This window comes from Arachis ipaensis, chromosome B7 (assembly GCF_059453495.1).
Source record: "Arachis ipaensis isolate K30076 ecotype BB chromosome B7, ASM5945349v1, whole genome shotgun sequence".
Taxonomy (NCBI): domain Eukaryota; kingdom Viridiplantae; phylum Streptophyta; class Magnoliopsida; order Fabales; family Fabaceae; genus Arachis; species Arachis ipaensis.
Genome location: NC_142442.1, coordinates 18,034,806 through 18,054,499, shown reverse-complemented (window position 1 = coordinate 18,054,499; position 19,694 = coordinate 18,034,806). Strand labels below are relative to the sequence as shown.

General features: G+C 35.7%; 2 protein-coding genes across 3 annotated transcripts; one reads left to right on the top strand and one right to left on the bottom strand.

Annotated features, from left to right (window-relative positions):
* Positions 1-473: 473 nt before the first annotated feature.
* Positions 474-4,600, top strand: LOC107609398 (helicase SEN1). Of its 2 annotated transcripts, none has more exons than XM_016311357.3 (8): positions 474-603; positions 714-847; positions 926-1,516; positions 1,836-3,119; positions 3,234-3,558; positions 3,656-3,914; positions 3,997-4,233; positions 4,330-4,600. In XM_016311357.3, the coding sequence occupies exons 2-8, from the start codon at positions 740-742 to the stop codon at positions 4,361-4,363; spliced, it is 2,838 nt and encodes a 945-aa protein (XP_016166843.2). In that variant the 5' UTR covers positions 474-603; positions 714-739; the 3' UTR covers positions 4,364-4,600. The 2 variants fall into 2 exon arrangements, with proteins under 2 accessions (XP_016166843.2, XP_088348740.1); XM_088492614.1 differs by having other exon boundaries at positions 534-603; positions 734-847.
* A 12,942-nt stretch (positions 4,601-17,542) lies between these two features.
* Positions 17,543-18,685, bottom strand: LOC107607233 (uncharacterized). The gene has a single exon (XM_016309206.1). The coding sequence runs from the start codon at positions 18,683-18,685 to the stop codon at positions 17,543-17,545; it is 1,143 nt and encodes a 380-aa protein (XP_016164692.1).
* Positions 18,686-19,694: the final 1,009 nt, after the last annotated feature.

Genomic DNA, 19,694 nt, shown 5'->3' with positions numbered 1-19,694 from the left:
ATATTTTTAAATATTATTAGTTGGCTATTGTCAAAAACAATAAATTTTATTGACTCTGTACTATTTCTCTTAGTATAAAATTCAGATTAAAATACAAAATATATATCAATACACAAGGATTGAATTTGTAGCTAATTTTAGCATACAAATATTATTTTTAATATTTGTAGCTGATTTTAATATTATTTTTAATATTTGTAGTATTAAGTAATTAATATTTTTCAAGAAAATAGTCCAATAATTAAGTAGGCCTCGTAAATAAATAAAGCATTCCCCCGTTTAATTTGCCAAGTAATGTTTTAATTACTACTAACAATTCAACAATATATTTTTAATTTATATTTTTAAATATTATTGACTAACTACAGTAAAAAATAATAAATGCTATTAATTTTCTAATATTTTTTTTTAGTAAAAAACTACTAAATACATAATGTAGTTGATTTTAGTGTTGTAGTATTAAGCAATTAACATTTTCCAAAAAAATAGTCCAATAATTACTACTAATTGCATCTTAACCTTTAAGTTGCTCCTTTAATTTCTCTACCCGGGTCTTTTTCATTCATCAACCGCTACAAGTCTACAACAACCAGATTCATTTTAGTAAGTATTCTTCATTAACATTAACATATACAAGTGATGAATAGTTTCACTATATCTATCAGAGAAGATTAATGGTTTTGCTTTCTTGCTATTATTTGAAATTGATTCAGATTTGTTCTTCATCAATTAGCAAAGGATGTCAAAGACAACTAGGGAGGATCATGATGATGAATCCAGTTTGTTGGATATTGTCTTTTCTTGGACTCTCAAAGATGTTCTGAATGATAATCTTTACAAGCACAAGGTTATTTTAGTCTTTTCTCTTTTTGTTTTCATATTGGTGAAGCTAAGAAATGAATTTAAGAAACAGTGTTTTTAACAGGTTGTTAAGATTCCAGAGACATTCAATTCTGTGAAAGAATACATGACCTCATTCGTTCCTTCATTGATTGAAGAGACACGCAGTGACATATGTTCAGGCTTGAAAGGAGTGTCTAGAGCTCGATTCTGCGAAATCAAGACTGTCAAAATGGACAAAGAGTTCTTCGAACCTCCTAAGAATTTGTTCTATCTCTTAACATTGGTGAACACTAGTGATAATGATGATGTAGATAAAGATGATGTGGAAGAAGGTGGTGAAATTGGAAAATCATATGAGCTTATGTTAGGAGATGTTATTGCATTTACTCCTGTTAGACCAAAATGCATAGATGATTTAAACAGCCCCAAAAACTTCTACCATATTGGTTATGTTGTTAGGCCAAAACGTGCATATGACAATGTAATTCCAATTTTGTCCTCCAAGCTCATGGAGACTAAGAATGAATATGACAGAAGTGGTGGTGTTAAGAAGCTTTATGCTGTGCATCTTATGAACATTCTAACAAATGTTAGGATATGGAAGGCATTGAATTCACAGCTAGAGGATGCAGACATGAGCATTATTGAAAAGGTGCTAAGACCTGACACGAAGGTAAGGGAAAAAAATATATATATATATATTCTGTATATTGAGGTTGTGTATTTAGGTTATGTTTATAGTTTATTGTATATCATTTTTTAACTTTGGTTTGATGGTGAATTACTTTGTAAATACAGATTTATGCAAATGAGTATTTGATGTATCTAGAGATTCTATGATTCACTAGGTGTAAATACATTACATAAATCTAGTGCATGATATGGACTGTTTTAAATTTATCATAATCTGAATGCTTCTAAGGCTGTCATTCCCTTAATTGCTCAAAACACTGAGGTAATAACATGTTACATGTTTTCTTTATTGTTCCTAGATTGGAAGAAAATGTCAAATATGCCCCTCAGAACTAAACGTTATTGGCACTTCAAGCATAAGAAATATGATTCAGTCTCAGAATCTCAATGAATCACAAGAAGATGCAGTTTCAAGCTGTGTGAGCATGACAAAATGTCACCATAACAGCACCATTAACCTTGTATGGGGACCTCCTGGGACTGGGAAAACCAAGACTGTGGCTTGTATCTTGTTTTCCCTTTTGAAGCTTAGAGTCAGGACATTAACATGTGCTCCAACTAACACGGCAGTGATGGCGGTTGCGTCGAGGCTGCATAGCCTTGTTAAGGATTCACTTGAGCATGAATCATATGGTTTTGGCGACATAGTGCTATTTGGCAATAGTTCTAGAATGAAGGTTGATAGTTATCTTGGCCTTAAAGATATCTTTCTCGAAAATCGTGTGAATAATCTTGTTAAGTGTTTTGCTCCACTAAGTGGTTGGAAACATAGCATCGAATCAATGATTCAACTGATTAAGGAACCTAAGAAGCTCTATAAATTGTATCAGAAAGAGGAGGGCCTAATGCCATTCAAAGATTTTGTGAAGCAAGAAAACAGCACTGTTGAATTCCAGTATAGCCTATACAAAATAAGGAACTGGCTCTTTGGTGATTCTAAAACATTGAAGGAATTTGTGAACATGAAATACAGTGACATTGCAGAAAAGTATCATTCTCTCATTGAAAGCTTAATGACATTTAATCAATTTGTGAAGAAGAAATACAGGGAATTGAAAGGAAAACTCGAGTTCTGTATGCAGACTTTGTACACACACATGCCAACATCTTTTATTCAGATCAGTGATGTGAGGAGAATGACTAGAGCTTTTGGTTTTCTTAGATCCCTTGAAAGTTCCTTGAATCATGTTCCGTACAGGAAAACTCTGAATTATAGTGATGATGATGATGAAGAAGCAAATGAAGAAAAAGAAATTCTTGACTACTTGGGGTGGCCAAGCCTGGAAAGAGAATTATGTGTTGGAATACTAACTTCACTTTCTCAATCAGTTTTCATTCCAAGGACTAATGACAAGCATGGAATTGAGAAATTTTGCTTGTCGAATGCTTGTCTGATTTTCTGTACAGCATCAAGTTCTGTAAAGTTGTTCACAAAAGGAATGACACAACTGAAATTTCTGGTAGTTGATGAAGCAGCCCAGCTTAAAGAATGCGAGTCAACCGTACCATTACAGCTCCCAGGCCTTAGGCATTGTGTCTTAATCGGCGACGAGAAACAACTTCCGGCCTTGGTTAAAAGCAAGGTACTGAGCATTGTTTCTAAATAGTTAGTACTTTTGTGATCTTAATTGTTGTTTACTGAATCTTGATAATTTTTTATGTGTCTAATGTTTTTTAAATTGAATAAAATCTTATAGATTGCTGAGAAGACAGAATTCGGAAGAAGCTTGTTTGAAAGGTTGGTGATTTTAGGAAATGAGAAGCATATGCTGAATATTCAGTATAGGATGAGTCCTTCAATTAGCTTATTTCCAAGTGAAGAGTTCTATGAAGGAAAGCTTTCTGATGCTCCAATTTTGAGTAATTTAAGCTATAACAAAAAATTCCTTGAAGGAGAAATCTATGGCTCTTATTCATTCATAAATGTAGCTAAAGGCAGAGAACAAATTGGTCTGGGACATAGTACAAAAAACACTGTTGAAGCTGCAGTTATTTCTGAGATTGTTGGAAACCTCTATAAAGGTTGCTATGTTTTCTCACCTTTTCTTGTATAATTAACTATGTCACCTAATTTTTATGTGTGTTCTTAGTAGTGTAACAATTTTTTTTTTTTTGGCAGAGTTTGTGAGGACAAAGAAGAAAACTAGCATAGGAATCATATCTCCTTACAATGCTCAAGTTTATGAAATTCAAGAGAAAGTTAAGAATTACACTTCAGTTTCTGATCCTGATTTCAGTTTAAGTGTTCGTTCCGTCGATGGCTTTCAAGGCGGCGAAGAAGACATTATCATAATATCAACAGTTAGAGCAAATGGTGCTGGAAAAGTTGGTTTTCTTTCCAACAGACAAAGAACAAATGTGGCATTGACAAGAGCTAGGTATGTTAAACTAAACTACCACCTTAATTTATAAATGAGAATATGCATAAGGTGATTAAAATTTATTGTTTGATTTTTGTAGATATTGCCTTTGGATTGTTGGCAATGGTTCAACATTGTTTAATAGTGAGTCTATATGGAGTAAACTGGTTCTTGATGCTAAGAAAAGAAATTGTTTTCACAATGCTAGTGAAGACAAGAAACTGGGTCAAGTAATTGATGATGCATTGTTTGAGATTGAACTTCTTGAAGAATCTGCATCTACATTTAAGAAACTAAGCCTAGGGAGTAAGTCAGAATTTGGTGGTTCATATTCAAGGTAAAATGTTTGTTGCTTAGCTTAATTTGTGTACAGTTTTGTATGATTTTTCACTTTTGACTTTTGATGATCTAATATTCTTGTATAAATTTTCAGAAAATCTTCACGGAACAGGCCAAGGAAGTGTTAATTCGGTTTATGATGGACCTGGTGGATGCAACATCATCAAGGAGCTTAGTTTCTTTTGAACTTGTATATTTAATTCTTTTGAACTTATTAATCGTATCAATTGGTGTTTTCTTCAATTAATGTTCTGACGGGATAGTGTGGTTTACATATAAACTATAAACCTGTTGTTCTTTGGTGCCAAGAAAGTAGAAAACTGTGTTGTGTGATAACTGATTATAAGAAACTTAATTTTAACTTTTAATATTTATTTGTAATATGTTTCATGTATGTCTTCCTTTGGATACTTAATACATTTGGGTAATTGGGTATGTAATTTTTACTATTTTTTAAGTATTACATACACTAATTTTCTAAAACTCAACGTAATCCTATCTGAGACACATCAAGCTTTAACATAAACTTGATTTGGTAACGTAACTACCTAAACCAGACACACTAAGTGCTTACCCAACTTAGTAAAGGATACCTCTCAGGTACTTGATACAAAATAGAAATATAACAAAAAAAAATATGAAATTACTCTTGATTTTTTTCTCAAGTGTTTCTCTTAACCTTTTTCCCTCAATGGCTTTTTCTCAATGCCTCTCTTTCTTGACTTTTACCTTAGACAGAATACAAAAAAAAGATATACATTGAAACAGAAATACAAACAGTAAAACATAAAGGAGATGATGATTCACAGCTTTAACTCTTTATGCTGAACCCAACTTCTAAACTCAAATCGTTATTCTTCATCTTGGCGGAGTGCTCCCTTTAGTGTAGGTGTAATGTTTCCAAGACTTTAAACTCTGTTTGTGAGGTTTTTCTCCTCTCTCTAATTCGGGTTCTCTATCCTTCAACTCTAATGTGATTTATTTTCCTTTTTGTATCTTCATCAGAGCCACAGTTAGGGTTTTCTCAAAGTCAAATTATTGGACCTTTGGGCTAGCAGAGATCCTTCATTCTCTTTCTTCAATCAACCCTTAAATTAGGGATTTTAAATCTGATCATTTGCTTGACCGAGGAGGATAGAACAATAGAAATTGATTTGTTCAGTGATAATTCCAAATCCAAACCCTTGAAATAGTACTTTGGCCTCAAGTAACATTTGTAGGCTATTGATTTTCAGCAGATAAAGTTCAGCCACCTTTTTCCTCTTGCTACCCGAAATAGTGGTGCAGAAAATTGGAAAAGAAGTGAAGAAATCAACTTGCATGCAAATGGAAACTAATTACTTTTAACCTCTGACTTAGCTTAACATTCTCTTGATTAGGTTGATTGGATATTGCTTTCTTGACTAGCTTTCTCTTTCTTTCTTCTCTGGTATGTGAGTTCGAAGATGAAGTTCTCTCTCTTGTGTTTACCCAAAGTGCATATGAGAAACCTAGTTTAGGTTTAATTCACTGAAGCTTGGTTGGTATTGGACTTGGTCCATGGGTCATGTTCCATTCAGCACACTTGAGTGCATTTTGCTTCATTGGTTCGGGCTGCAACAAAAATAACTTTGGGCCTGCACTGTAAGACCCAGAACTTTTGAAAAGTCTTATTATGATCAAGTCTCAAATCATATAATTATTTATAGCCTTAATTTCAGAAATTATTTTATTAAGGATAATTAAGGCAAGTTTTGATTTATTGAATTTGAGACGAGTTATGATTTTTATCCAATTTTATAATTATTGGGTTATTTTCTATATTTATATTATAAATTTGGCAGTTACGAAATAATAGGAGTTTTATATGATTTGGATTAAGTAATTAATATTTTAAATATTAATACTGCTACTTTGGAAAAATAGAGGATTTAATTATATTATTTCTAATTATTTGATTTGGACAATTTATTGAAAAAAATTTGTAAAAATGAGAAGCAAATGGTATTTTCTATACACAATTAGTGTTGGATTTAATTTGGGTTTCAATTACTATGTTGTCCACAATTTTATTAGAAATTACTAAAATACCCCTAGCCCTAATTTTCTCAAAAACCCTAACCCATGACCCGGTTCCTTTCTCACTCAACCTAGCAGCAGCAGCACATGATTTTCCTTTTTCCCTTTCCATGAAAGAAAGGAACGAAAGTAGAAAGAGAGAGAGATAGGCTGAGTTGCTGCAGAGGAGAGTAAGGAAGCCGCCGCTCAGCTGGTCACCGCCGCTCATCCTCACTGCCGCCAACTGCGTGTCCCCACCAAGCCGCCGAACCTGCCACGCATCGCCGCCGCCAATCTCGCGCCGCCGCGGTCCCGTCGAGCTTCCGCCAACACCGCACGAAACAAAGAGAGCGACCGATGGAGAAGAGGGCCATGGAGGGGGGAAGAGCCGCCGATTGCAGTCGCCGTTGGGTCCTTGTTCCTCGCCGTTGAAGGAGCTGCTCCCAGCCACGGTGGTTGCCGATGTTCGCGCCGCTGCTGTCGGAGAACATGAGGAGAGAGAAACGACACGACGGGAGAGAGAGGGAGTCGCCATGGAACCACGAGCTGCGCCGGTCGCCGCCGCATCGCGTCAAAGAGGAAGGCTGAGACTGAGCGCCGCTGGGAGAGAGGAAGACGCGGGCTGGAGGAGCTGCATTCAGTCGCCGCTGTCACCGGAGTTCTGAGGCCACCAGGACCACCGCCGGAGTTTCTGGTTACTTCTGCCGTCGCCGAAAAAGTTTGCCGGTAAGGGTTTTAATTGAGGTATCTGTCCTTTTTGAATTCCGAGGTTACTATGGTCACTGCCTGTTGGTTTCAGTCGTCGTGATTAGAATTTGTTACCGCTGCCACTTGAGGTGGCTGCCGGGCTGCCGCCGAGCCGGTTCGGAGACCGCCACTGTGTCGGTTCATCCGTTCCTCCTTCGGTTCGGTAAGCATTTTCGAATTGAAAGCCCTTTAGTTACTGTTCTGTTATCATACGTTGATGTTTGTGGCGTTAATTGCTATAAGGTTGAGTTTCGGTTGTTGTATGTTGCGATTAGAGTTGTTGAGACTGTTGCGAAAGTGGCTTGGAACCGAGGTTTTGGTTGCCGGGGCTGGTTCGAAATCGCAGCTGCTTCGTGTTGTTATTCCGGTAAGAAATTATGTTTCGAAAGCCCTACGTTAGTATTCCATACGTGTATTAAAGCCTTTACGGTATTAATGTTCTTAGAGTTTAGTAACTGAGGTTGCTTGTTGTAATTTAGAGCTGTTTATGCTGCTGCGAAAATGTGTGGGGCTGTGCTTTGAAGCTGCCTTTGATTTCGAGTTGAGGCAAAAAGAACTTATGAGGCGTTTGGATTATGGATTTGCGTTTTGAGGTAGGGGCGCTTTTCAAAAACTATGTTTTAAGTATTGGAATTATTACATATGGATACTGTTGTGAGATATTGTGTATTTGGTGATTGTATCTGCCTTATGTGTTATTTGATTGACTCGAGTGATTATGGATGTTGGTTTGGTTGAATTGTTGTGCGGCTTTGTGAAATGTAATGTTTTGAAGTGATTCTTTAAAGATTTGAAATCTGAGTTTAATCCGTTGAGGATTGATTTGATTTGAGTCAATTATTTGATGATGTGAGAAGTTGAATGCACTTTTGAATTCAGCCTAGTTTACTTTAATTGACTTGATCTTGGACAAATGATTTGTTACTGAACTGTTTCTTTAAAGCTTTGGAAATGAGTTAAATCAGTTGATATTGAGTTGATTTTGAAATGGTTTTCTTGAGATATGCCACTGAGGCGATTGTTGGATTTAGCTTGCTTTGAATTGATTTCTGGTTTTGAGCTGTTGAAAAGGAATGAAAAACGGTTTAGTTGGGATCCGAACCGGGTGGCAAAAGTCCAAGTTTTAGGGGAGGTGCTGCCAAAATTTCTACAAAATCCTAGTCTTGTTTGAAAAGTTATTTAAAAAGGATTGGATTTGAGAAGTTGTATTATTTGATTTATTAAGAGAATATTTATATTTTCAAGCTTAATTTATTTAGTGAACTTTATGCCTTGAGTTTGACTTATTTAGAAATGAACTATTTTTACCATTTGAATCACTAAAGGAAAGAATGATGCTCTAATATTGATTTCAATATAAAAAGGAGCTTTTAGTGATTTCAAAGGAATCTAGACTTTTGATTGAGTAATTAAGTTTGAGGCATTTTGGAAGAGTTAGAAAAATGGGTTCCAAAAAGAAACCTGAAAGTGGTTTGATTCAAATGAACCGGTTCCTTTTTAAATGAGTTGATTTTTGGACCGGTTGGAACTTGTGATTTTGTATGGTCGGTTTCATAATAAATTCAGTTTTATTTACTTGAACCGAGAGTCCATGATTTTAAGAGTTTCAATGAATTTTAAGGAATTGATATAGGTTGACCTTCCCTAAAGACTTGGGACTCTGCCGAGAAGCTTTTATTATAAAATCGCATTGTTGGACGGGTGGTTTTGAATACTTTGAAATAAATCCTTAACTTGCCATGGTTTTGGAAGTTTTGGAAAGAGGAAGCCGAAAGTGGCTTGTTTTAAAAAGGGAATTTTCCTTAAGTAAAAGTGGCTTATGAACCTGAGATAATTTGAGAAATGAGATCTTTAAAGCCAAGGCTGAAAAGAGTTAAAACTTGATTTCAAAGTGAAATGATTTGAGAAAAAGTGATTTATGGCTTAAATGCCGATTTTATGAATTTGATGATTTTGAATGGTGGAAGTGCTGTTTTATTATGGGCCGGAATGCCTGTGTATGATTATGAATATTGGTTGGTTCTGGATTGAACCGTGAGCTGAAATGGCTGTGTATGATATGAATATTGGCTGGTTCTGGACTGAACCGTGAGCCGGATGGCTGAGATGGATGTTGATCCCTGGATGAGATTGAATGCATGTATATGCTGAATCATTGATAAATGTGAATGTTGCACTTCCACTATCGGAGATGAGAGTTTCCCTGGGAGGAAGCAGTGGCTAGCCACCACGTGCTCCAGGTTGAGACTCAAAGCTCTTTTGACCCTATGTCGTAAGTGTGGCCGGGCGAAAGTCCCGGATGAGCTCGCCCCCATAAATATTCACCAGTAAGGGTGATGGATATGGATCATGATTATGATCAAGTTTATGATGAGTATAACTCGAGTTGGGATGCGCGACAGAGGGACAATCCAATGGTTAGCTACCAGGACTTGTCGGGTTGGCTTTATAAGCGACAGATGATATCATCAGCCACTAGGGACAGGCATGCATCATATGCATCTATGTGACATTGCTTGGGTGTGCATATTATACTTGGTTTGCCTGTGTGATTAATTGCTAATTGTTCTACTTGCAATAACTGTTGTTTGTACTTGCATCTTCCTATTTGTGTTTGGTACTGGGACTCTGTTGGACTGTGGTGATTGGTTGATGGTTGGATTGTTTGGGCCTAGGACCGTGGTTGGAATGAGATGAACCGATGGTTGATTTCGGTTTTGTGTTTCTGGTTTGGAATAAAATATGAAAGGCTATTTTGTTTCAGCATAGATAAACCATTTTGAAAGGCTTTTGAGTTTTTGAGAATTGAATGGTTCCTCTTTCAGAAAAGATTTCCGACTTTACTTTTATTGTAAACCATTGTTTTTGAAAAGAGGCATAAGACGGTTATTAGTCACTGGTACGGTTTATCTTCACGTATCCTATTACAGTAATTTCCAAAAAACCCTCTACTGAGAACCCTTTTGAGGATGATGTTCTCACCCCCCCGTACATTTTTCCCCTTTCAGGATAGGGCGCAGAAGTTACGAAGAGTTTATTTAGTTGTTGTTGAGATACTCTGTATTATTTTAGTTATGGTTTATTGAACCATCGCCTTTATCTTGATATATCCTGTAAGAGGGATAGGAATTGTATTGGTTAATGCTTGTAATATTATATATGTATATGTATATATATGGATGTACCCTTTATGAGTTTTTGTAAGTTGTATGGTATCTATGGATGTACGTTATTAAAAGAAAGTGTTTTCGGGAGTGGTGTTGCGGTTTAAAGTTTTAAACAGGCTCATATTTTAGTATTAAATAGTATAAAAGTCGTCGTAATATCCGAACTATCAGAGTCGCGTAGCCAGAAGCGTGAACTTTGGTAGTTAGGGTGTTACATGCACACTTGAATTAATTTATCAAAAACCATTTGGGTTTTTAACCCAACTTAATCACGTTTGTCATCATCAAAGTGTTAATTATTTTTCTAACTCAACAATCTCCTCCTTGATGACAAACATATTTTCAAGGAGTATAATCAAAGGAATTGAAACAGATCAGACAAGATTAAAACACTTCCCTTTGATGATACTAAAAAGGTTTTGAAGTGCTCCCCCTTTCTTTTATAAGGCCTAAATGTGTGTTCTTCTTTTGTTTCCTGTTTATATATATACATATAGAGAATACAACTAAAACATACACAAACTTGTACAAGATTTGTGATGCAATCATTTTCAACAACTTGATCAAGAAAATCCATCATGCATTAAATAGCACCCAATCAATACTAGTCCAAAGTTCATATCAAAACAATGTCCCATTCAGCCACAAGATGTTTAATTTTCTGAGCAGTCATAAAAAAAATATACTAAAGCATGTAACTATCATAAATTCAGTTAACCAACAGTTTCATATTTCTAGCCAAAACATGCTTTTGTCAAGAATAGTCACACACACACAGCTCTTAAATAGATTAACTCAAGTTACTTATTCCAAACAGATTCATCAAGCTTAATCAGAACTTAGCATCAAGCACAAGATTCAAAGATCAAAATTAAAACTATTCAAAACTACTCATCTCACTCATCTCATTTACCTACTCTCCCTTTCGTCATCAAGGGAGGAACATTCTCAAACAAAAGGCCTGCAGAAAGAGAGTGTTAGCACAGAAAAATCATTGAAATTTAAATTAAAAGGTGCAAATAAAACAATTGTTAAGTTTTACAGTCATCCAAAACCTAAAGAGACGGAATCCAAACCACAGAGTCCAAAAACCAAAATAAACTGAATAGTTCAATAACATAGAGATCCAGAAAACATTAAACAACAACCCTCAGAATCCAGTGGTTTCTCTTGATCAGTAGCCATGGTGTCGTCTTCCTGAATAGTATCCACATATTTGATAAAGACAATCACTCTATTTTTGGATTCTCACAAGGCATTTTCATTTCTTACTGCAAGTTTTCTTTCTTGTTTGCTTGAGGAAATGAGAAGGTTAGACAAGTTCACAAACTCCTGTAGAACATCTTTAATAACTTCATAGAGGAGTGATTTGTGACCAGTTGAGGCTGAAGTTCCCGAAGTGGAAGGAGGATGAATGTCTTTTAGTTCGTCATCATCATCATCAAGGACAACATTTTCAGTTCTTGTTGGCCCTTTCTTTTGTTATTTCACTGAACCACCTTTTTTTATATAAGAGCGCCTATTTTCATATGTTTCATTTGAAAGGCCAACAACAAATTATTAAAAAATGTAGGTTAAAAATATGCCATAAAGAAGAGCCACATTTTTGTCACTGCTTATGCAATCAAACATGTGCCTCACCATTAAGTATGCAAAAGAAATTTTAGTTTTAGTGATGATAGCATATAAGGTCAATGTATCACAAAAAGACACCATTTGATAAGAGCTGCTTTGAGGTAAAATTATGTGGTTCACTATGCGGTGCAATTGAGCATGAAAAGGGCCAAGAGCTTTGTGATTAGGAGTAAAGTCATCAATCAGAGAGATATTTTCACACACATGAGCCAGAGCATCTTTATACGACATTCCCAACCCCTCATCCCATTTACCCGCAGTGTAAGCACAGACACCAACATCCGAATATTCAAGGGAGTCACTTATAAATTCACCATTCAAGACCAGTTCACGACTTTTGACATAAGAATGAATGGTTCCCTCATGGTATGTCATATTAGCATAAAACTTCTGAACTAAAACAGGATAAACAAGTTTTTTGATTTTGAAAAAATGATTCCAGTCCAAAAACTCAAGATTTTTAACAAATATAAAACCTTTCTTCTTCAGATTGGGTAAGTCTGCCAAAAAAAGGGGGGCATATGGGACGATGAACAACAACAACTTGATAAAATCATGGTTCATGGCAGAGCAAAAACAGTAAGGGTTGTAGTTGGAGTAGGTGTTCATAAAGTGAGATTTGTGACCAAAAGGTTTAGGTTCCTTTACTGATTGAAGAAGGATGTGAGGATTACCTCTTTGAGGATGTTGAAAAACGGACCTCGGCTTTGGCCTTGAAGGTTCAGGTGTAGGTTCCTCCGCAGCAGGATGCTTCCCTTTCGATGTGCTTGGACGAGAGGAAGCATATAGTGGAGCCACTGCCTTTGAAGATGAAGGATACCTTGGAGTTGTTTTTGTTCTTAGGATACCTTGGAGTTGTTTTTGTTCTTGCCATTGGTTTGGTATGAGGAAGAGAGAGTGACGGAGTGGGAGAGGGAGTAAAGGTAGGGTCTTTCGAAAGTGAAAAGGCTTTAGGTTTCTATGGGATTCTTGGAAGTTGGGTGAGAGAACCTCTTCATGTGGTGATTTTCTTTCCCATCTTAATGACACAATCTGTGATACAATTTTCAAAAATGAGAGTTGAGAAACCGAAAAAGCATGCAAGTATATGAGAGAGGATTTGCTTTAGTAACTACTATAAGTAATTGATTTCTTGAAAACATGCATGTGCAGAACCTATGACTACTCCTTGAAAAGACTTGACATCATATTAGAAAGGTTTTATTTAAAATAAAAGAAATAAGATAATAAAACAAATTTAAAAGAAAACCATTTTAACAAAAGACAAAATATGAAGGCCCACAAAAATATAACACTCTATTTGGCCCAAAGAGGAGGTCGTGTTTAAGGAAACACATTGGACCACAAGAAATCTTACCAGGGAGGTTGACCCACATGATTCAGAACTCGAGACTGACCCCAAGAAACCAAGATCTAGGAAAATGGTTCATCACTTGTCCAGAATTGTCTCCTCTTGACCTGAGAGACAAAAAATCTCAACCAGCACATTAGCAAAGCTAAAAAAATAAATTATAACTAAGAATGCCTAATCAAGTTCTCAATTTGCAAAATCTATCCTCAGCCAGAGGTTTAGGGAATATATCATCTAATTGATCATCTAATTTAACAAATTGAATGTTAATGTTGCCCTTTTGAACATGTTCCCTTATTAAGTGAAATCACACTTCAATATATTTAGTTCTTAAGTGAAAAACTGAATTTTTGAAAATATTTATGGCATTCATATTGTCACACAACAAGGAAATGCTATCGGCATTCAACTTATAATCAGCAAGTTGAGTTTTCAACTAAAACAACTGAGAACAACAAGGGGAAGTAGCAATGTATTCAGCTTCAGCAGTAAGAAGAGCCACAGTGGATTACTTCTTGCTCGACCACACATTTAAAGATCTGTCTAGAAAACAGCATATGCCAGATGTACTTCTTCTGTCAACTATGTCTCCAGCAAAGTCTACGTCACAATAACCAACTGCAAAAAATTCATCAGTTTTAGGTACCATAAGCCAAAGTTGGGTTGTGATTGAAACTTTGAACATATTCCAACACTTTGCACAATATCAGGTCTAAAGGATGTTAAGTACATAAGAGAACCAATCATTTTTCTATACCTAGTCTCATCAACATCTTTCTCAATTTCACCCTTTTCTAATTTTGAGTTAGGGTGTATGGGAGTTTCCATGGGTTTGATATTTTTCATACCAAACTTCTTAACCAATTCCTTGGCATACTTCTCTTGATGAATAAAAATTTTATTTTCAGTTTGTTTAATTTGAAGTCCAAGGAAGAAATTAAGTTCACCCATCATATTCATGTCAAATTCACTTGTCATGAGTTTTCCAAATTCAGTACAAAAGGCTATATTAGTTGATACAAAGATAATGTCGTCAATATAAATATGGATTAGAATGAAAGAATAATTAAAGTTCTTAATAAATAGAGTAGTGTATGTGATACCTCTTTGAAAACCATTTTTCAAAAGGAATGAACTAAATCTTTCATACCAAGCTCTTGGAGCTTGTCTTAATCCATAAAGAGCTTTTGAAAGTTTAAAAATATGATTTGGACACTCTTTATTCTCAAAATCAGGTGATTGTGCCATATACACTTCTCTATCAATTACTTCATTTAAAAATGCACATTTCACATCCATTTGAAACAATTTAAAGCCACAATAGATAGCGTAAGCTAGAAGGAGCCTTATAGCTTCCATTCGGGCCACAGGAGCAAATGATTCATCAAAATATATTCCTTCTTCTTAATCATATTCTTGTGCCACCATTCTTGCTTTGTTTCTAGAAATGCTTCTATCTTCACCCAATTTATTTCTAAAGATCCACTTGGTGCCAGTCACTTTCTTTTTATTAGGTTTAGGAACAAGTGTCTAAACTTGATTCTTTTCAAATTGGTGAAGCTCTTCCTCCGTAGCCTTTATCCAAGAGGGTCATTGAGTGCTTCTTTGATGTTCTGAGGCTCAATTCGAAATAGAAGGGCCAAGTTTGTTTCCTTATTTTCCTTTCTAGTAGAGGACTGAGTTTATTTTGACACATTGAGAGACATCCCCAATGACAAATTTTTGTGGATAGTTCTTCAAAAATCTCCATTCTCGGGGTCTTGAGGACTTAGGAACAAATTCGGATAATCTGGGATCAAAGGAACTGATATTCCCAGGGATTTCACCAATTTCTGGAGATAAAATAGAATTATCTCCTGCAGAACCTTCAGCAGCTGCAAGTTCAGAATCAGGTTGCCCAGAAATTTCTTTTTCTTGATTTTGGGCTTCATAGCTGTTGTTCTCCGCTTGATTTTCTGCATTAAAGTCTTCCAAAACACTTTGAACCAAGTTAGAATCACAAAAAATAATATGTATGGACTCCTCAATAATTCTAGCATCTTGATGGTAAACTCTATATGTCTTGCTAGTTGTGGAATAGCCTACAAACAAATATTCATATGCTTTTGGATCGAATTTTCCTAAATTTTCTTTGTTGTTTAAGACAAAAAATTTGCTTCCAAAGATATGAAGGTAATTCAAATTTGGTGGGTTTCCTTTCCAAAGCTCATAAGGAATTTTCTTTAAGCATTTTCTTATGATTGTTCTATTTAAAATGTAGCAAGCTGTATTAACAACTTCAGCCCAAAGGAATTTAGGAACATCACTTTCACATATCATGGCTCTAGTCATTTCTTGAATGCTTCTATTTCTTCTTTCAACAATACCATTTTGTTGTGGTGTTCTTGGACAAGAGAAATTTTGTGATATTTCAAATTCATCAAAAAAAGATTCAAAATGTTGATTTTCAAACTCTTTACCATGATCACTTCTAATGGGAGCAATCTTTAAATCCTTCTCATTTTGAATTCTTTTGCTAAAAATCTTAAAAGGCGAAAAGGCATCATTTTTATGTGCAAAGAACAAAACCCAACCAAATCTTGTGTAATCATCCATAATCACCAAACCATAATGTTTACCACCCAAACTTTGAGTTCTCGTTGGACCAAAGAGATTAGAGCAATGCTAGGGGACCAACAACTTTTGTGATTGGTAGCCATCAAATAGCCATCAATGATGATTTAATGGTGTGAGATTGGTGTGAGATTTCATCTAATGACTCATCTTTCTTTGCTGGTTACATGCTGGCCAAAATTCAATAAAATTGCTGGCCCCCTAGATTTTTCCAAGAGATTAATATGTAGCAACTCAAGTATTCTTTTAGTGGAAATATCTTCCTTTGATTTAAATGAACTCTTTGTTTGTTTTTCCATTTGACATGCATCACAAGTGATATCTTTGTCAAATTTTATCAAAGGAAGACTTCTCAGTAAACCTTTTTTAACAAGCTTGTTTATTTGAAACATGCTAGCATGGTCCAATCTTTTGTGCCATAGCCATTTTTCAAATTCTTTAGAATGAAAACAAACTATATTTTGATTCTTTAGTTCATCAAGAGTGAAGCCATACATATTATCACACCGATTAGTAACAAACAATATTTCATTAGTCTTTTCACTCACAACACGGCATTCTAATCTTTTGAATATTACCAAGTAACCCAAATCACACAGTTGGTTAGTACTCAAAAGATTATACCTCAAACCATTAACCAAAAAGACATCATCAATAAAGGTAGAATGATTTTTATCTACTTTTTCAACAGCAATAATTTTACCTTTACTATCATCTCCAAATGTCACAAATCCTCCATCATACATGTTGAGTTTGATGAAGAAAGTTGACCTTCCCGTCATGTGCCTAAAGCATCCGCTATCCAAGTACCACATGTCTTTCTTCTTCTTGGATGATAGGCAAATCTGCATATACTCTCAAGTAACCTTAGGTATCTAAACTAATTTAGATCCTTTGAAGTTAATCCATCTTGGTTGCCTAAGAGCATTAAAGTCACAAACAACATTGTATGTTTAGTTTTCTACTCTTCTTTTGACAAAAATAATATAATTTCATCAATTATATGTATTAAATGTTAGTTAATAACAAGCATCTTTAAAAAAAGACATTTTAAGTATCTTTATCGAAATGTCTCCCTTAAAGGAAACCAATGAAATATGTCGTTATACGCATTTTGCGGCGGTTGAAATAAAAACCACCGCAAAATGTAATATGATGAGTCACTTGACGTTACAGATAGCGGCGGTTCACTGAAAAATCGCTGCTAAATACAATCCTGATTGAAACATCGCCGCTAACCGCCGCAATATGCACCGCAATATGTCATTTGGCGGCGGTTCAAGAAAAACTGCTGCTAAATACAATCCTGATTGCAGCCTCGTCTCTAACCGCCGCGATATGCGCCGCAATATATCATTTTGCGGTGGTTTTACAAAACCGCCGCAAAATTTCTGCCGCTATCTGCTGGATTTGTTGTAGTGATTGGGAGTAAGAGTGACCAAGTTTCTTGCAATTAAAACAATGATTTCTTGGTGCATGTTGCCGAAAGTGATTGAAGTTTTGATGCTGATAATGATTGAAAGTGAAAATTTTCTGGTTCTTGAAAAGGGTGCATTTTTTTGACAAATTCATTTTTTGTATTGGCACCTCTATTAGTGAAAATCCTTAAACCAGAATTGCTTGAAGCATGTGGGCTTCTTGAAGAAGAGGCTCTTTTGCAAAAGTGTGGTTGTTTAAAAGCAACCTCATTATTTGAGAAGCAGCCCTGACCCGAATTGTTTGAGACAGGTTCGGTTCTTGAGGAAGATGCAATTTCCTCAAAAAAGTGGCTTTTCAAAGGCAGCCTCTTTGTTTGAAACATATCCAATACCAGATTTATTAAAAGTGGGTTTTGTTTTTGAAGAAGAGGTCATGACTTTTGTAATTGATTTTTCAAAAACTGCATCCTCTTTTGACACATACTCCAAACCTGATTTTTCAAACAACGGTCTTTGGTTAACAAGTAATTTGTCCAAGTTGCTTGAACTATGAGCAAATGTTGCTGAATCACTATTCAACCTTTTAATTATTTCATTTTCAGCAACAAGTTTTTGAGAAGAATCAATAATGTGCTTTCCTTTAAGCTTTTCAATTTCAGATTTTAAAAATCTATTTTTTTCAATGAGATCAATAGCACATTCGATCTCCTTCACTTTTTCTTTCAAGAAATCATTTTCAGCCTTCAACACTTCATTTTCAGATTTGCATTTGTTATATTTATTCAGCAATTTCTCAAAATGATGGGTGAGATCATCAACAATAACATGTAAATCATTTATAGATAGGTCATAGTAATTTACCTCATCTAGTTGATCTTCACCAGTCATAAAACAGACTTGAGCTTCATATTCGGAGTCCTCTTCCTCATCCGAATCATTCTCTAGGTCCTCCCAAGAAGCCATGAGCACTTTCTTTTTTTTTTTCTTCCCTTTGTCCTCCTTCTTGAGCTTTAGGCAATTGAACTTGAAATATCCAACTTCCTTGCAATTGTGACAAATCACTTTACTCAAATCCTTCTTGTATTCTTTTGAGCTTGACCCCTTGTGTCTGCCTTTGTTTCTCATTAGCTTCCTTAGTCTTCTAGCAAAAAACACAAGTTCATTATCTAAAAAACTGTCACTAGACTCACTCTCATCATGTTCTACTTTTGATTTTAGGGTTATTCCATTTTTCTTTGAGTCTTGGCTTGTATGTGTGGTTTCATAAGCTAAAAGTTTTTCTATCAGCTCATCATAGGTTAGTGAGCTCAGGTTGTTACTCTCGGCTAGAACAGTGGCTTTTGTTTCCCACTTTTTTGTGAGGATTCTAAGGACTTTTCTTACTAGAGTTTGTTCGATGTGCGTTAAGTCCATAGCATCAAGGCTGTTGATGATGATTGAGAATTTCTCAAACATCTCATCAATGGTTTCTCCATCCTTCATGGTAAACATCTCATACTCTTTTCGCAGCATATCGATCCTTTTTTTTACTTGTTTGGTGCCTTCGTGTGTAACCTGTAGTTTCTCACAGATTTTATTGCCGTCTTGAATCTAGACACCTTTCGGTACTCCTCGAAACTGATAGCACAGTGTAACAAGGTTATAGCTTTAGCATTCAGCTCCACTTTCTTTTTGTCATCATCATTCTATTCGGCTTCTTTCTTTGGAGTTACCACTCCATCAGCACTAGTCTTTGTTGGAATTTTAGGACCATTCACAACTATCCTCCATATGTTGTAATCAATTGATTGAATGAAGATCCACATCTTTTATTTCCAATAAGCATAGTTCTTCCCATTAAAGAATGGAGGCCTGTTGTTTGACTGACCCTTTGTTAGTGTGTAGGCCGCTGTGGTTGTACCCAAGTTGTTAGCCATTGGACCTTTGGTCCCAAATGTTAAGCTTGATTCTTGAGACCTTAACTCTTGATACCAATGATGCTTATCATAGCCATTCCGCCATGTCACCCATCAATGGCACATATCAGGCCAGCAGACAACAGTCTCTACCGGTTCACCCATGCCAATGAGCGGAGAATCTTGCATTGGTGACACCGTCACAAGCGAGAGTTCCCATTGGTGCTCTATGATAAACCACTATTTTATGGTTTATCTTGTACTCAATTGAGTGGTTTTTATCAACTCTTTACCCACTTATTCATACTATTTGCATGTTTTACATTTTCCTTCCTGGTTTTGTGCTATGATTGAAAACATGCTTCTTTGATCTTATATTTGCTTATTATTAATACCTTCTTATTACCATTAGATGCCTTGATATGTGTGTTAAGTGTTTTCAGAGATTACAGGACAGGAATGGCTCAGAGGATGGAAAGGAAGCATGCAAAAGTGGAAGGAATACAAGAAGTTGGAGAAACTGCTAAGCTGTCCAGCCTGACCTCTTCACACTCAAACGGCTATAACTTTAGCTACAGAGGTCCAAACGACGCGGT